General features: G+C 40.6%; 1 protein-coding gene and 1 long non-coding RNA gene across 5 annotated transcripts; both read left to right on the top strand.

Moving 5' to 3' along the window:
- The first annotated feature begins 549 nt into the window (after window positions 1–549).
- LOC107318336 (protein tilB homolog) lies at window positions 550–12,322 on the top strand. Of its 4 annotated transcripts, none has more exons than XM_015872009.2 (7): window positions 550–2,831; window positions 6,662–6,812; window positions 7,610–7,703; window positions 8,723–8,841; window positions 9,863–10,005; window positions 10,712–10,864; window positions 12,132–12,322. In XM_015872009.2, the coding sequence occupies exons 1-7, from the start codon at window positions 2,806–2,808 to the stop codon at window positions 12,241–12,243; spliced, it is 798 nt and encodes a 265-aa protein (XP_015727495.1). In that variant the 5' UTR covers window positions 550–2,805; the 3' UTR covers window positions 12,244–12,322. The 4 variants fall into 4 exon arrangements, with proteins under 4 accessions (XP_015727495.1, XP_015727496.1, XP_015727494.1 ...); XM_015872010.2 differs by having other exon boundaries at window positions 551–2,831; window positions 8,723–8,784; window positions 10,667–10,864; XM_015872008.2 differs by having other exon boundaries at window positions 551–2,831; window positions 9,884–10,005; window positions 10,667–10,864.
- Window positions 12,323–16,150: 3,828 nt separating this feature from the next.
- Window positions 16,151–17,874, top strand: LOC116653857. The gene is made up of 3 exons (XR_004308427.1): window positions 16,151–16,630; window positions 16,729–16,832; window positions 17,272–17,874. It is a non-coding gene; the product is annotated as an uncharacterized LOC116653857 (long non-coding RNA).
- Window positions 17,875–18,976: the final 1,102 nt, after the last annotated feature.

Here is an 18,976-nt window from a genome sequence, read left to right as displayed (position 1 = left end):
GACCTGAGGAAACTCTTAACATCCTGTCCTATGCCCACACTATAGTAGACTCTGATCTAAATTATTAGTGAATGCTGTGCGGGATTGGTGCTTCAGTTAAATTTCAGATAATGAATTTGCAGGTCATATGAGAACTTGTTAATGAAAAAAGAGGAAAGAGGATTCTGAAGGAAAAGGAGGACAGGAGATGCATTTTCTGTGAAGAAATTGCAAGGTGGGAAGGCAACCATAGAAGTCTGTGACTATATAGTATTGTCCACTGAATATCCCTGGGCAAAGAAGTTTACTGTGAAGTAAACTTTTATTACACATTGATCCTAGTCTATTTATCCCCTCACCTTGCATTAGGATGGCTAGGAGCTTAGGTGAGGGAAAAGCTATGTCTGCAGTGTGGAAAATGCACTTGCAGATCGATAGGACATGATAGACTGCTCTGTTATAACCTCATAGAGCACTGAAAAAGAGTTAAAGCAGTGATGCCAGACCACCACTTCCATAGATCAGAATGAGTTATACAGACATCAGTAGATTTTCCTCTTCTGGAGTTTGGAAAACCACCAGTCTGACCTTCTTTTTCCCAATGCAGACTTAAGTTATTTGTATTTTATAGACAGCATCCTTGCAAACAGTGTGCATCAGAACGCCGATGTGTTCGTACCCAATTCAAGGAAGCCTGCATTCTGCACCAGCATGCCTTTTGCTGGCTTACAAATATGTTTGCAAGGCTGGAAAAGTCAGTCAGTGGGAGCAAAGCAATGGCTCGAGCAGCAGTTGTTACACATAAGTCCATGTGTGTATGTATGATAGCCATTATGATCTTTTCCCCTTTATTTTCTCTATGTTAATAAAATGTTTTTAAACTCCCATCCACTAGTTCTACTTGATCCCCTATGCCCCAGTCTATCCTCCTTGTCCTGGGAACTGCGGGCCAAGCCATCAACTGCGCAGGGCTAAACTGTCTCCTAGGTTAAACCACATCAGAACAGAGAAGCAAAATCACCAACCCCAATGATTACAGCCACATTACCACAGAAGAAACAATAAATTGTTTCATCCCTTAAATCCAAAGAAAGACACTACTGACATACCAGACTCGCATGCTTAACAATATCAATGACTAAAGACAATTAACATTATAACAAAAGAACAGAAATAACTTTATTCTTACTGGGGAGCAGAGGGAAGGGGGAGCAATCAGTCATAAACACATTTTAAAATAGTAGAAAGGAAAAGGTTTATCGCTCATTGCCCCCTTAGTGTCATGTACTGCATTATTTTGAATTATAAGTGGGGAAAAAGATGAAATTGAATGAAGTAGGTTCTGTTTGTGTAGTCTTAAAAAGCAGTTTTGCCTTTGTTATGGACAGCTGCCCACAGAAGTTATGGAGTTTCATTCTCTAGGGATATTCAGAACCTACCCAGATATCTGCCTGTGTGACCTGCTGTAGGGAACCTGCTTTGGCAGGGAGCTTTGGACATGATGACCCACAGAGGCCCCTTCCAACCCCTATGATTCTGTGATTCATTAATCTTTCTGAGATCCTCAGTTCTGGGAAAGAAACTAACCTTGCAATGGAGGCTTAGTATACGTTTCCAGTAAGCAGCCAAGTCCAATGAAGTTTATTTTGTTTGTACTATGATGAGATTTTCCACTCCTTCTAATATATTCCCAAAGTAACTGCAAAGCTAACCTATGAAATCATACTAGCTGCTTTCAGGTCAATGAATGATGTGCACACGTGTATATGAGCATGGTGCTGAAGTGATACTGTACAGAACAGAAGCAATTCTCAAATGAACCCAGGAAACTCAAGCTCTTATATTTATAAGCTTACCTTTTCAGTATAATTATTCCTGTGTCTTATGAAATTTAATATCAGTACCAGCTCAGTTCCCGTAACCACTGTTAAAGTCAAAAAGTCATCAGTAAAGTTCAGCAGGGGATAGTCAACATCCAGAACAATTCTGAGCTGCTGTAGTTCCATCAGTGACATGCTGCCAGCATCTCCTCTTGGTCTGAGGGTGTCAAAGGAATATTATATCCAACACATTTTTAAGTATGTAGCTTCATTCAACTTATCCAAAGGGCCTGAGCTTTCAAGTTTTAATGAAACTTTGATACAGAAATAAACCCCAAACTGATCTGCAAGTTTCCACAAGGAGAAGTGTTTGGTTTTCATTCTCAGATGCAAACTCAAAGAAGATAGCATGGCAGATTGTGCGTAAAAAGACTGAAAGTGTTCAGGTGGTGTGAGGATGTTCACCAGAGAGTTGACGTTCATAAAGAACTCTAATGAGTGTCACTTTAAATATGAGATTCTCTGAGTATCTATTTTGTTTTCATCTGAAGTTCTGCCATTGTTTAACAAACTGCTCAGCAGCCATTAGTGAAGGAGGGGACCATTTACACAAAGGCAAGCTAATGGGCAAAAATATGCAAGTAATTTGGAAGAGTGAAGTTGTGGAGTGAGCATCCCTGAGATTCATCTGGATGATGTTGTGACAGGGATCCCCTGCCTGCCTTCAGCCGCCTTCTGGAAGGGCAGACAGCTCAGTGACAGCTATGAGATCAGCACAGGAATTTGTTTGGTGTGCTTAAGAGATCGGTAACAACCTCTCCTAACGTGACTGCGTTGCGAGGTGACAGTGTCTCCCTGGAGACACTGAATCCATAGAGCACCAGCCTGGACCCTGGCAGGTCACCTCTCCTCAGAGGGTTCCGAACTGCCTCCCTGTGCAAGGGAAAAGATGGGAAGAGAAGCGCTGTCTGTGCACGAATAGCCTTATGCGAGATGCGAGGACTTTATGCAACAGCAAGACATGTCGGAAAGGTAGGAGGGTGAAAGAAGAGATGTGAGTGCAGCCATTGCACAGCTGCCTTGACATGCTTTGACAAGAAAGATAGTGTTACAGGATTGAGTGTCTTGTTTTAATGTACCAGCCTGCGTTGCTGGTGGAGATTGTTGTGCAGTGAAAACAGGGGGAAAAATAAATGTGTTGGTTTTTTTTTCTTGGTTCCATTGGATGATTAAGGTGTCTCACCAAAAAGGTGTAATTTGTTATGAAAATGTGCAAAAGGCACGTTGGGATGTGGCATGTGTATGGCAGAAAGTTAGATCCGTGATGAGCTGTTTGGAATGTCAGTTAATTTACTAGGTATGTACAATTATGTGCATAAGAACTAATTATGTTAATTGCATCTTTTTAGGAGGTGGTTTTATGATGTGTAAAGCAAGATAATTGATGGTACAGTAGGCAGTGTTGTAACTGTAACTCACAGGTGTTTTTGTCACTAAATTATGCTCAAACGAACTGCTTCAGAGTGTTGGATAATGTCTTATAATACCTATAAAAATAATTGAAGGGCAATAGAGCATGAAAACACAATGTCCAAGTCATATACAATTCTAAATTCAAACGTTTTTTTTTTAATAAATATTGCATACAAGCAACACCTGCTACATAGTAGTAAATTGTCTGCATTTTGACCAAGGCACAGCCTGAATTTTGAGTTTCTTGGCCTTTGAATGCCTATACAAATTGCATTTGTAAGTTAACCCTGCAATTCATTTCTGTTGATCAGCTTTGGCATGTGCAATTGACCGAGACAATGTAAATAACCGGGTGTTTGTATTGTGCAGGCAATGGGATACGTGTGCCAGTGATTGGGCAGATCCATCACCAACTCTCTCAGAGCCTCTGCAAAATCAGTGGCTCTAACCCAAATACAACAGTTCTTCTCTTACATAGAAAGTAGTCATTGTTTGATGAAAAACTAAGCCTCCTTGTGGCTCCTGAGTCTTGAAAAGTGACTGGGGGTAGCACTATTGTAAGCTAGACCAGATCCCAAAACTTCTCCAATCACCAGGACAGAAGCCTTCCAAATCCCAGGTACAAGAGCTTCCTCATAGCTTACCCCATCCACTGCTCTTTCATCTCGTCCATACTCATCCATCTACTTCTCACCCACTGAGCTTTCCAATTGCTGTTTTCCATGAGGCAAAGCTGAACATGTGCTGGAATGTCTAGAATGTTTCTATATCAAGCTGCCAGTTATATCAGGAGAAAAGACTTCTGACTGTCAGTCCTTTCTTAAAGACTGAATACCTAAAATATTATGCAGGAGGGTTCATTTTTACTCAGAATATCTTTCACCAAGTGTATCTTCAGAAGTAGCACAGCTATGTCTTCTTGGAGTATTAAGAAGGTTTTAATATATTCTGCACTTAAAGTCAACTGTATTAGGAAATTCTCTAAAACTTCAGTGGGGCTGAAACAAACCCATTCCACTGACATGACTGACATTGATATCTTGATGCCTGGGACTTTCATTAGTTAAGATTTTTTTCCCACTAGTTTCTTAAGTTTAGTTTTTAAGTTTCATCTCCAATTGCCTTTTATGGGATTTTTAAAATATAGCTAAGTATCTCTGCTTAAAAGACATCACTGGTGCCTTCCCATAGACCCGAGGAAGAGAGAGAATGGAGGAAGGTTATTGCCACTGAGGGTTTCCATTACTGAAATTAATTCCTCTCTCATAAGAATTTAGATCTATGATTTATGATAACCACCAATTTCTCACTGCAGGCAAAGTGAGAGGAAATGACTCAGCCTGGACAGACATCATGAATCTCCTTTTTTTTCTTTTCCCTAATGCTTGACATAATCTGGTGTGCTGCTCCCAGAGGTGTCATTGGAGATTCATATCCAGCCAGAGGGCCTCACAATCAAGGCAGAAAATTTAGTTACTTTCATGTATTGTGTGATTTGTAATTGTTTGGAATTGCATCCTGCCTCATTCACTGCAGTTTCTTTTACATCAATTGTACAGCAAAATGGTCAAGAAAACAAAGCAAGAGGGCAGAAAGCAGTGTCGCATTTGCTCCTTCCAAAAGATCCTCTGACATAATTTGAGGTTCCAGCTGGTGCTTATTAAACTCAGACAGTTTTGAGATGAAAACTGCTTCCTTCTGCCACTCATTCCAATAAAAATCTCACTGCCCACCTGACTTGAGAAGTGTTATCTATCACATATTGATTCTGCAGTGTTATGTTGTATTTTCTATCACTGACACAGAGTTTGGTGAGTGGGCATCTGCCAAAATATCAGAATAGAAATCATCCAGCTAATATATGTTCACCCACACTCCAAGGGACCAGCAGTGTGTACTCATGTCTCAGCAGGGGAGGCAGTGTCTGGGTGAGAGGAAGGTTTGGGGAAGTCTTATGATTCTCAACAGTTACTTGAGTGCATCCTAACACACAGGAGAATGGAAGCAAAACAAATACCAAGAGAATACTATGTAAGACCTCCCCATGCGTTTTTTAATGTCTTTTCTTCTTACAAACTGGAATTTTGTACATTGTAAATCAATCCTCTTTTCACAGGGTTGCTGTGTGTGTGGATGCCTGCTGACTTGCGGCAGCACACCCATATGAAAATGGTCTGTCTGAGGATGATCTCTAAAAATGTCCTTTCCCTATGGCACAGCGCTATGGGGCAGTGCTATGGGTCTCTATATAGGTCATACATAGCTATTTTGTGGATCTCTATATGGGGGAGGGGGAGCAGTGGGTCATACATAGCAGTTCTTATCAGAAATGCTGAGCATGAACTGCTTCTTCTCAGTCCCCTGTGGTTTATTGTGGCTGCCTGGATTGTATTAAACAAACAACAACAACACAACAAAACCATAAAACAAGAAGGGAGGAATAATTCTGTATGTCAGTAATGTGCTCTGCAGTCAGCATGCACTTCCAGGCAAGAAGTAACACTTGGTTTTGATAATGTTGCAAAAAGGCAAAAGTCTGAGGAGCTCAGCACAGTGAGTAGCTGCAAGATTATTTTCCAATGAGTCTGTAATCCTAAGTTTTAACCAGCATGCTGTTTAGCCTGTCTTTTACACTCAATGTGAAACTGTCATTGCCACCCTCACTAGACCATTTTAAAAGCTTCTTTTTTACTCTCCATTTCTGCTCCTGACTATAATTGTTTTAATGATTCTTTCTGACGGCTGATGCTTTCAGACAAGCTCTCGCTGAGCTGATACAGTAAAAGGCAGATTGTAGTGCTGTATGCACACACTTACTAAGACAAAGATATTTTTCTCAAGCATTCGATGTTAAATTTCTAAACTGCAGCCACCAGACTGCAAATTATTAAATATCTCTGAAGCACAATTACAGAAACTGCACCATTTGGAGTATGTAAAATACACTTTTGGAAGTGTTCTTGGGCATAAACTGGCAAAGCCTACACAAACACAACCTCAAGATATTAAGCAAAGCTTTGCTCTTCTTTGGACCTTTGATGTTCTACTGAAACTTACTTAAAAGATTAAAATAAGCATGCAACAGAGGAGTTTTGTCCTTCAACCCAGATCCAAAAATGCAGGGTGATACAGGAGAAAAAAGGACATATTGTGATCTTGAAGGTTAATGTTCTTTAACAAACTGCTTCTTTTATGTAAATAAATGGTATCTAGGTGAGAGGTTCCCTCCAGGTACCAGACGGGAGTGCTGTACCTGTGGTTTGACCAGGATCATGAGGCTCTCATCTGGTGCCACGTCCTGCCCCTCACTGCTCTGTACTTTGTTATTTATCAAATAGTTTGCATTTTTTGGAACAGAACCTGTTACTGGTTTAACGCCTCCTCTTCAGTTCTTCAGGTCTGACTACGAGCAATCAAAACTTCTGTACATCCTATTCAACCTGCTGCTCCATCCTCAGTGACGTACACGCTGTTCCACCAGTTTTATCACTGAACAGAGGATTCATCAGGCAGAGCTGTGACTCAGAGCTATCTTCTCCAGTAAGTGTTTGCCTTACCAGTCTGATTGCAAGACTATAGATGAGATGCTGACACAGAGTAACTAAGGCTGAAATCTCTTCTTCACCTTTGAACCTGTTATGTTTTGCTTGCCTTTATCTCCCAGAGCTGGATCAGGTCACAGGACTATGTGTTAGCAGTGTCAAGGACTTGATGGCCTAGGAAGCATTGTAGCACTGTGCACAGAACTTGGTGCAATGGACACACATGATAAGTCTTGAGGAAGCTGTATGCATTTGCTATAAAATGTCACATCCAGTACTGCTCTGAAAGGTAACAGATACTGTGTGTGCAATATTAGAGGCAATGCATACAAGTAATTGTGAATCTAGAAAGGGTGGTGGTAAACTACACCTAAAACGTGAATCCCTGCAGCACTGCCAGCTGCTGGATGTGTGCGTAGCTCAGCTGTAACTGGAGGGGAAAAAGCCCTGAAATATTTTAGTGGAAAGGCAAAACAGGCAGAAACCTCATGTTCTCAAATGCTGCGGCAGGTATCCTGTGTTTAGATTGAATGCGTCATTTGCTTTCAGGCTATTTTGTATGTAAGATGGTCTATAAATGTGATTTCTCACTTATGTATACAGAAATTCATGCCACTGTATCCTCACCACCATGTGTCCTTTTGCTGTTAACTAGATGGTATTAAGGCAGATGACAGTGAAACCACATATGAATGTTTTTGCTTCTACAGTAAGGCCAGAAATATAAGACAATGCAGTGCCAAGAACTGGAATGTGTTACTGATTCTTTTACTTCTTTGTTTTGCTTTTTTTAAGCTTCCTTCTGATCCCTTCAAGTATCTCAGCTGGTATGACATAGAGGAACATGATGTTCGAGGAAGTCAGCTTCATTGTCCCCGAGTGAGAGAAGGTAAAGAGCAGAGACATGCTTGGGTTGAAGCCTCATCTCTATTCTATCAGCGTGTTGTTAAATGTTAGAGATGAAATTGTGAGGTTTACCACCCTCTTGAAAAGAGACAGAATCTCAGCCCATGTTGTACATCTTTGCTGTTTTTAATTGCTAGGAAAATGACCTTTGTACCTTTGAAAACAGGAAAGCAAAGTCACAACTCTTAAATTTTTTTACTATTGTAGTGTTTATTATTACCTCATAAAACCTTGTTAACATTTAAATACTGTTCAGGACAATAAAATCATGTGCCAGACAAGAAACCAAGAGTGAAATCCAGTACTGCAAACAGTGATGCACCTTTTATTCTAAGGCTGAATCAGCCCAATTACAATCTAAAGGTGTAATCAAGAACGAGGATTGAAAGGTGAATTTTAAACCCCACTATTTGCATGTTCAGAGCTAAACAGTGGGAAAACATTCCACACTGTCCTTTGGATGGAATTTTAAAGGTGTGCATAAGTTGTAAGCATTTTAATAGACTCACTGAATTTTTGCATCAATAATACAAATAAGTTTTCAGTAAGGTTATAAAGCTTATTTGTAGATGATGTCAATGGCTGACAAGCTGGAAACATAATCTTTTCTCGAAACAATTAAAGTACAAGTACAGCTCTGTTATGTAACCTCACTTGAAACATGCAAATGAATACACGGAGTATTTTAGAACTCAGATGCCTGCCCTGTGCACAACCATTTAGAAAAAGCTTTTATTCTGAGCTCCAGAATGAATGTCAGTTACTAACCACATAGTAGATCACCACTACCTTACGTTGCTTGCTGAGTAATGGGCCAAGAAATGGCAGAACATCTTCACATTCATTCACTTCACGAGAGCCTGGAAACCTACGCACCTGTAACACTAGATATATTCCTACATTTCAGGTATAATTCCCAGACATATATGTAATCTTTCAACAAGGAATTAAATGCTGGTTCCATACCACATCTACTGTTGTAAATCTTTTCTTTCTGAGCAGGGCCTTCCGAAGAAGAGCTATTTTTCAGAGGAGAAGAACATACCTTGAGAAAAAGAAAACAAGTAACTGACACAGAGAAGTGGCAAAAGAAACTGCAAGAGAACTGGGAAAACTGTGCTGTAAAACTTTCTCATTAATTCTATGCACTGTGGTAGTAAATAAGCCAAAGAAGTGATGCACTGGCTACTCCTTGCAGTTAGTCATTTTAAAGCTCAGGTTGGCACCACAGCACTTTAAACCAGAATGTTTTCACAGACTGGAAGAAACACTGGAGTACACTGTAGTTTGGGTTTTTGAAGCAGGTCAAAGAGTAAATTCTGCTCTGGTGATAAAGCTCGGTGCTCAGGCATATAACAGCTAGTTAAATCCTTTGCCTTCATAGGACCTTTGCCAAAAAATTGATGAGTGAACAGCTAAAGAATGGAGTGGTTCCATTTCAGCTTATCCTCTCTCTTCTCACAGCAGCCGGAGCAGTTATTTTGTCTGGATGTACTACGTTATTGCTGCCTCTCATCAGCAATATGTTATAGCTTCTCTGAGTTCAAGACAGAAGTCATGTAGAAACTTACTTACCTTACATAGTGTTCTGGTTCTCGCCTCTCCCTGTGCACAAACACAGGATAGAGAATGCCATTGTTTGGCTGATGCAGGGCATTGTTTTCTAGATGAGATTATATGTTGAATGTATAAGCCGTGATCATAGTTGTGCACACACATCCCCAGTCAGAGAGAAAAGAGGCACCTGGGAAGAAAGATTCACATGACTAAGGGGTGGTGGTCAGGTTGGAGAAAATGCAAAGGTAAAGATAGTAAAAGATTATGGGAAAGACTATTGGAGAGTGGGTGGAGGAAGTGGATCAGTGGAGAACATGGCTATAGAGAGAGATGGAGGCTGCTGTCTGATTTATCTGATAAAGCTCCAGCCTTTTCCACTGTACCACTTCAGGTGACTCTTACTTTTATAACATTGTGCAGTTCTGTGATTCTAAAGGAAATTTGGCACCACTGTTTGTTTTTAATGGAGGAAAGAGCAGCATGATAAAATAGATTGACCTTTTAAGTTATTCTGACATTTAAAAGATTTAATATAGCTACTAGAATGCAAAGAAAATGTTATTTCTATTATTTTTCCCTCACTAGGAGCTGAACCTCTCATTTCAGGACTTGGGTAATCTTTACCAGGTGGAAAACTTCAGAAGGATTCTCCATAGATTGATACGGGTGGAAAGACTTTGGTTGGTGGACAATTCTTTGACAGACCTAAGTGCCATACGGTTGCCAAGGTAGACAAGCTGTCCTGCTCATGTTTTATTATCATAGGAATTAAAACTATTATTTACTTAAGTAATATCTGGAGCAAAACCTTTAAAACTGGTAAAATATGATTTTTGGAGCATTATTGTATGGGGAAACCATCACTGTATTTCTATTCTGAGTTCATGCTATATTGAAACTGAAAATACTGGGTAAAAGGTGACGTCTGCTTTATTCCTGTTGTATAATGAAGTCACGAGTCTTACCAAGTGCAGTGATATTTTTGCTAAAAGAGTACTTATTGAACAGTGAAAGAATTTATGTGAAGATATTGTGAGAATCCAGGTGTTACCGTTACAACTATTTTAATATGGATCCATTGCTACTGTGATGTCTTGTGCAAAAGAATTCTGAGAGTTACAATACAGAGAACAGGAATAATGATGTATCTTTTGTAAAATATAACAAAAGCTGAGAGTGTAAAGTATGGGGATCTGATCTTGCAGGCCTTGGTTAGCAAAAATAACGCAAGTGTGAAAACAGGTCCTTCAGTATAAAATTCTTGTACCTCTTATTGGAAACTCTAAGATGCCGTGACTTCAGATAGGTGAAGAACCGACCCTTTGTTGACTTAGAGTTATGCACTGTTATGGATATGATCAGTGACATCATATGCTTTGTACTTCACAGATGCAGAGAACTAAATGTCAATAAAAACTACTTTACATCCTTCAGACAGCTGCCAAAGTTACCTCAGATTCAGCACCTGTCACTGGCTGAAAATAACATTATGACACTGAGTGGAATATCAGACTTGAGACATACTCCACTTGAATCCCTTGTACTCAAGAGGAATCCCTGTGAGTTTCAAGAAAGCTACAGGCAACAGTAAGTCTTACCATGTAATGAACTCTTGGACATTCACACCCTTGTTTCATTCTTCCCAACTGATTTTGACTCCAAAACCCTGTTGCTAGAAAGAAAGGGTAATGAAACGTGTTCCTTATAAACTCCAGAAATATAGAGACTTGGGCTTTTTTTCCCAGCTACACACACTGAATCCCATCTACAGCAGACATGGGTGGTATTTTTGAGATAAACATGTAAACATGTTCAAGAAGTCTTCACTTTCTAGGAAGGTAAAAAAAAAAAAAAAGTAGGAACATCTTTAATGAAAGCTTTTCTGAATTTCCAGTAGGCTTGTAGACAGTCCTTTACTAATGTGATGGAAATGCTTGTGCTTTTAAGGATAGATAGGCAGATATCAAAGTGCAGGTTAAAAGTTGCATTTAAAATAATGAATTTCACATTTTATTTACACATCAAAAGATGTAGGGGGAGAAAAGCTGAAGAGCACTTCTTAACAATTACTCTCTCCATGCCCCCAGTCCGACCAGCGTTAAAGTCAATCATTTAATTGACTGCTTTGACATAATTCTTGCACTGCTTTCACTGACAGTGTTGGAGGACAGAGAATCATTTTCAAGCACTGATAAAGCCCTGACATGTGTATCGAGATTGAGTCCTGAAATCCATGCTCATCTCAGAAGGTGCAGAGCAAATGGTGCCGCGTGTGGGTTAAGGCCCTGTGTGGCACTTTCAGGTGGATATGACTCTTCTTCTAAGGAAAAAAATAGAGTGATCTTAATGACCAAGATCAGAGATACTGATACGCTGCTTGAAAGGAACAGTATAATGGGAGGTACAGCCATTCATTTCTCTTTGGTATTGTGCCTACAGAAGAGCAGAAATCTTTGCAGAGAGCTCAGGTTCTCTATCGCAGGAGGATGAAAGTTGGGCTGTGCATCTTGTAGTATGAATCCTTGATTTTCAGCAGTCCAGGTATTTCAGTCTAGGTTAGCACCATGTGCTCACTTTTACATTAGACAGCTGGTTTGATTCTACTCCATTCAAAATGTAGATTCCTGGAGTGATTTCCAGAGTTTGATGATAGAAAAATTGGACGGCAGAATGGAAACTGAAATTTTTAAATTAGTTCTTTACCAGCAACAAATGCCAAATCAAGGTTTCCATCAACACAAACATCTGAATATCACTGAATCCCCTGATAGTTTCTCATTGGTGCCTGCTTTATTCTCAAGATCTCAAGGAATATTTATCTCAATTTCTATTATTCTTTCATCTCCTTTTTCAGTGTATTCTCCAGTTTGCCAAATCTGAAAATACTGGATGGTGTCCCAAAACTGCCAGAGGACTGTTCACCCCCAGATACCAGTTTTCTCCCCAGAATGTGCACTGTACTCTAGCACTGCATTTGTGTGGGATCACAGCTGTGCTAGAATCATCTTACTTAAAAGAATCAATAAATTCTGTACATGGAAATTACTATTTAGGTTTTTTTTTTGGCATTGAACCAGAAATACAATTTTTTTGGAGCGTGTTCTTGATACCACAGTCATCAAGTGAGTATTGATAACCGGAATATAAATAAGGCATGATACGTATGCTGAATGTCATGGGTTTCACTCCAGACCACATGTTCATTCTGGGAAATGCTGCAGGGATCAGCGTCCAGGTTGCTAAGGGAAAAAACTGAGTGGTAGAATCAGTGGCAAAGTAGAGCACAGAAGAGGATAGAAGTCTGTCAGCTGGCTGCTTGTACTGTGTAGGAATGTCTTGCCGTTTAGTAAAGGTTTGCCTGCCCAAAGCTGCAATGAGGGAAAAGAGGTGTAGGAGCACAAAAGGGATTTTTCAGGACTCCCCAGGATATCTGAATGCAATTATCTGTGAGAAGTGCCTGTCTTTGTCTTTGATTCATTTCCTGCTCAATTTTAGCTCTTCTTCCAGTCAGCTCACACTGGCACATAAATAGCTATGCCTTTAATGGCTCAGGAAGAGAATGACAGAGTCCTGGAAAATGAAAACAATTAACAGAATTGCCTAATTCCAGAGACATTCAATAAATTCTCTTCTGTGTATTGGCTGTGGGCACGGTTTGGTTCAATTACAGAGAGAGGAATAATGAGTTCTCAGCCTTGTATGTTCTGAGTGCACAGAAAGGCTGCAGCTCAGTCTGTGTTGGACTGGGGCAAGAGGAACAGCCTGACTCTCCCACAGCTGAGTGATCCATCCAGTCAATCCCAACACTGCATGACCTAAGATCACACGATTCTGCTTGTATAATTGTGTCTAGCTCAATGTATGTCCTAATGCTGTGCAGGAAAAAAGGCTGCTGCAAAGAGATGTCAGAATGAGGGCTCACCTTGATAGAATTCGACAAGCTTTCACAGATCCAGAGAAGACACACAGTTTCCACAGAAACAAGAAGGCATCCAGAGCTTTCAGACAGGCAAAGTAAAGCAGTGTGTGCTGTGCAAATGGGTCCAGAAAAGTGTCTTTCCCACAGAGAAGAAAAGAGTAGAGAAGTCAAAAACTTTCTGAGGAGTTAGGCTGGTGTGCTGTCTCAAGTCTAGAGATTAACCCAAAAATAGGATACTGTGACAATCAACATAATACCCAACTGATGTATTTGGAAGGAGACAAAACAGGATCTTCTCAGCTGAGGAGGAATGAAAGGAGGAATTTGAAAGCACCACTTCCAAAAGTATGTAGGACTGGGGGAGCCACTGCTCACACTTGCAGTGAGGAGTGGGTTTGTTTTCTCTGTGGAGCTCCCTCAGAGCTTTGCTGTTGTGACCTGAGCCCTGGGTTGGTCACAGGCAGAGGAATAGACGCTGATCTGTGATTTCCCAGTAGGGAGATGGCTCTTCTCTCACCATTTTTACTGTCATTATTTGGGTTGTTCGGGTTTTGCAGTCCCTGAGGATCACAAGGTGATATCTACACAGTCCTGCTGATCTTATTTAAAGTGCATCCGGGAACAAGAAAGCTCTGGTAATGTTTGAGTCACTTTGCTGCAATGAGATTTAAATGAGACGTTTACTATCAGCCATATCACATGGGAAACTGGGGAGAAAGAGCAATTACTTTCCAGCTGTTTGGCTGGACGAAAGCCACGAGGCAGAGGAAGCTCACTGGACACATTTCAACATCTCCAGTCAGCTGGAAACCCCAGCAGCAGGAACCTTTAGAAACTGGCCAAACCATGGATAAATTAATACACATTTTAGGCTCTAAATTAGATTATTACTACCTACCTTTCTTTTTCTGCCAAACTTACACTCAGCTCAGCTTTGACATTTCTTAAGAGGAAGTTCTAAGCCTGTCCCAGGCCCAGCACCACTGAGGACATCAGCTTGGAAGGATTTGCTGCATCTGCCGTGAGGAGGGGAGATTGTTTAGTTATTGTCTTATCTCCGAAGATGGGCTTAGAGCACATGAGAAATACCTGACCAAGCCCAAGAAAAGATGGGCCAGCTGCAAATTGTGTTCTCCTCCTTTGTTTTCTACAGTTATGTGTGGAGTGGTCTAATCTAAACCTAACCTATGATTCTGACAGAACCTGTCTGTAATGGTACAAAAGTAGAGCTCTTATTCTGTTTGAGCTTTTCAGATCTCATTTACTGTGATTATACTCTGAAATCTAGAATAATAGCTACTACCTGGGAGCCTGGTATTGAAGTACCACAAAATCAGCTGTGATCAGCTATTTCTGATTATCCCCAAATCTTCAAACCTGACTTTTCATGAACATTTAGCAGTGTTGCCTAACATTTAGCAGGAATGCTGCCTATGACTTCAGAGCTGCAGTAACACAGCTTTATTTGGTGTGGAAGGAAGGAAGGGGGGAGGGTAGTGCTCACAAACCAGGGAGCAGGTTACCAGAAAGGGCATGGTGAGGCTGCTCTCTTCTGGGAAGCAGAACAGCCCGCCCCTGTTTCCCTTGAGGACCTCTCACTGAAGATCAGTCTGTGTTCATTTGTGTCACCATTTACTTCCTGATGGATTAAAATCAAATGCCTTCTCCTCTGTGTGATGCAGCGTTCAATCGCTGCCATTTAAATTTTACTTCTCTGTAAAAAACCTTCATCATTTTTGATGGTTTCCTGGCTATCAGCATTCCAACAGAAAATGAATTTAGTGAATATACAGACTGATGTTTTAATCTGTCTGGGTACATGTGTGAGACACACAGAGGCACATTGGCAGAAAGCATGGGTGGGAAAAAAAAGCTATTAAGAGATCTCTAAGCATTCATTTTTCATATGTAATCTATCATCCAAGATAAACTTGCTTTGGAATGGCCAGGTACCATGTTGCGTTATGTGACAGGGCGCACTGAAGATAAGGAAGGAAAGCCATTGACAGCATATGCTTTGGATAAAAGCAGCTATAAAAGTAAATGTAACAGCCATAGCAGGGACGAGACAAGCAGGGATAGTAACATATCAAGAATGACCTGAAAGTTCATGAATAGGCAAACTACAGGAAACTGTGCAGCCGGCACTGGGGAGTGAAATCCAAGCCTTTATTATATATATATATATTTATATACATATATATATATATTTATTTTTTTTTTTCCAGAGATCATTTTACTTTTATTATCTGTTAATGTATTTCTCACTTCTACTCCATGTACAGTCTGTTTCATATCTGATGCATTGCTTCGCTTATTCTTCTCAACCTGAGCACTGAACCAGTTCAAGGATGTTTCTGAGGAGATAAACCGACGATGAAGTCAGACGTTCCTCTGATGCAACTTTAATTTTCTGTGTTAAACGTACAAAGCTCCGTCTTTCTGAACACAAGGGAAGCCAAACAGGAGACTGCATCTGCCCTTGAGGCTCAGAGACCTTTTTCACCTCATACTCAGCTCTCAGCATTACACATCTTTGAGCTTCTTTCCCTGGGGACTTATCCTTCATCTTTTTCTGTGTTAGCTCAGTGTGGCAGCAAAAACTTTCATCATGTTGGTCTGATGCTTCCCTTAAGCATGATACGACAGCCCAGGATGCCTCCAGTTGCTCAGGATGCTGTGAGCATTTTGTTACACCTCAACCCCAACTGTTTGCCTCCTCCACCTTATCCCCAGTTCTATCTCAGCTACACCACCATGCTAGGTTTGTTTGGTCTGGTTAAGGAGCAGGTTAAGGACCTCAGACCTGCTGCACTTCACTCATCTTAACATTTTACCACTGATTATAATTTGAAGTATTGATATTCTGTTTTCCTCTGCTGGTTTGGGTTTGTTTTGTGGTTTTTGTTTTTTTTTTTTTTTTTGTTTGTTTTTTTTTGTGTGTGTGGCTTTGTTTGAACACTACAACAGATACATCCCCGAAAGCACAGCTTAAGTTTGGAAAGTATGGATCCGTGCCTGTAGAGAAATTGGAATATAACATCAATTTAACTACAGAGAGAAGCAGTTGTGATCATGTCCTGTGCTTCACAGAAACATTCTAGGTAGCAGAGTGCCTAATTATTATGATGGCAATGGGTTGGTGGTTGGACTTGATGATCTTAGACATCTTTTCCAAACTCTGTGATTCTATGGTTGTATTTGTCAGCTTGAACGTGCTGGAATAATTCTGAGACAAATTTCTCTCCTGATAGAGTCCTGTTTATTGTAGTTGGATGTATTTATCACACAGATGTCTGCTTGATATTGAAAAGCTGAGCCCAGCCTAAACCTGCCTTTAAATCCTAGGTCTTCACATTCCTATTTAAGAGAGTAATATTTGAGTGCTGGAGGAGTTCAGGTGTTGGCTGCAGGATAATTTCAGCACAACACAGGTGAGTTCATCAGGACTAGCCTGCCTGAGTCCATACATAGCTGCAGAGGAGATGAGGAAGGGGTGGATGAGCACTGAAGAGGTGTTTTTGCTTTGTAGTGTTATGCTTTGATTGCTCAGAAGATGTACTACATGTTTTCTTTGTGTTTGTGATGCAGTGTTCAGTTATCTTCTCATTTGCAACCTCAGAAGTACCTGAAAAGGTAATGTCTTCTGTTGTATTAACAGTGGGAAGAGTTGAGATGAGTAACTAAAGGCTCAAACATCTACTGTCACAACAAAATATAATGTGGTACAGTAAGTGTGTATGTATTTAATTAACACCAAGCAGCTTCTAAGTATGCGCAGCTGGAAAGGGCAGCTCGTAATGCAAGAACAGGATTGGGGCCTTAGGAATGTGGGGTGGATTGGTTAGTAAAAGCATATAAATAGTTATTTATGAAAGGAAGAAAAATGGTGTTTCTGTAGCTAACTGTAGTGGGAGGTATTATGTGGCAATATTAGGAGAAAAAAATATCTGAGTTTCTGCTTCTAACACAGAGCAGATAAAGGGTTATGATGTGAATGACTGGTAGGGAAGGGGATTGAAGGGGCTTTGTGTAAGTGCTTGCTCATGGTGCTTCCTGTGCTCTGCTCTCTCAGTCTCACTGTGGTTGCTGAAGTTCTTCCTGTTGGTCTGGGAACAACTATCAGCGCTCAAATGGAAGCAAATAAGGAGGCAGTATGGTGCTATAACAGGTGAGCAAATTATCACACACCTTCTCATAGACTGTAAATCTTGGGTTATTAATTACTGAATGTGACTTTGGTGGAGGAAAGCAGCTGGAAAACAAGTTTCTTTACAGAAGATATATTGCTGAAGGTTAGCATTCTCCTTGCATTTATCTGCTTTCCAGTAATGCAGTCTGCTTCTCAACATGGGACAGAATGCTGATACACCCTTTTTGGCCATTGTGATGGGAATTAAGGCTGCATTTTATGCTCTGCAAGTATCGCCTCTTCTGTCTGCTGCAGCTCTAAATCTTTCAGAAGCAGGCGGCTGCTGCTGTGTTCCCATTCAGGCTTAGCTTCTTTTTGTTTCTAAATACAAACTGACTTTGTAGTGAGTGATTTCTGAGCTCAGGAAGCATGCTGTGGTAAAGAGGTGCATTTGTGAAGCCATCTACCTGGAAAAAGTTGTGCCCTGGGAATAACAGATGGCTGTGCCTGTGCTGGTGATGGATGGTCATGGAATGTCTTTTTTCAAAGCACTGCTAGGGTTGGAGCTCCCTTAGGAGTGGTCTGAATTAATCCTTCCTTTTCCAGCCTTCTTGTGTAGTTTTAATTAAGTTACAATTCATCACTTCCTTTAAAATAAATTGTTTTACTAATTTACTTGGAGGTGCATCCTTTAGCCTAAGATAGGGCTGCACGGATGGATGGTGTGCTGTTTGCAGTAGAGCCAGGGTACAATCTTTCAAAGAAGATGAATGGGGTTTCTCAGATATGCTTAGCTCTTGTTCTTGTCTAGAGACTGGCAAAGGGCAAACGTACGTATCACCAGCCCCTTCAGGGCTCATTCCTAAAGCAGGAGGCTTTGCAACTCCCTCAGTACTAACTGTAGTTATTCGCTATAAAATCTCCTTTTATTAGTTTCAGTGCATAACTCTGTTCTGACAAAACACAGTGATTGGAAGTGAAGATATTCACAGAATTGGCTTACAGTGAGACAGATATCTGTGTGAGCACTGAAAATTGACGCAGCAATTAATATTTAGGGGGGTAAATAATATGATCTAAATTCTCCACCAATGGAAACAAGAGAGAGTGGAGCTGCAGGTGCCGATGAGCATCGTTGTCAAAAGCTGAAATGAATGAGAAAATAAAAGAGGTTTGTTTTTTTTTTTTCTTGTGGATTGAGCTACAGCAAAAAGAAGCACTGACTTCACAAAGAAATCTGTCTTTCTTTTTAGCAATAATAATCAGCTGCAATTTTCTGCTCTTTATTTCTTCCTTAAGCCCCTTTGGATCTCCCAATTGACTGCACTGTCAATGGCACATCTTTAAATGGAACATCTAGTTAATTCTAAGAGTATCCGGACTCACAAGGTGCCATTTCTGCCCAGAGATACTCAGCTCTCAACAAGTACCACAGAACTGAGGAGTGCCACTGAGGGTGATCGTTAAGGGTATGGGCCTCTCTGGTCCAGCCTCACCCAGAGAAGAGCAGGTTCCATGCTGGAAGGACTTCTGGTCTTGCACCTGACTAATGCAGCTCACAGTTGGTCCTTATTCATGACTGGTTACACCCAGGATCTCTATTTTCATAGAATATACAAGTGTATTAAATACAAACTGCACAGTGCAG

Source organism: Coturnix japonica, chromosome 9 (assembly GCF_001577835.2).
Source record: "Coturnix japonica isolate 7356 chromosome 9, Coturnix japonica 2.1, whole genome shotgun sequence".
NCBI lineage: Eukaryota > Metazoa > Chordata > Aves > Galliformes > Phasianidae > Coturnix > Coturnix japonica.
Note: the sequence above shows the minus strand (reverse complement) of the source record. Positions and strands in the feature narration are given on the sequence as shown.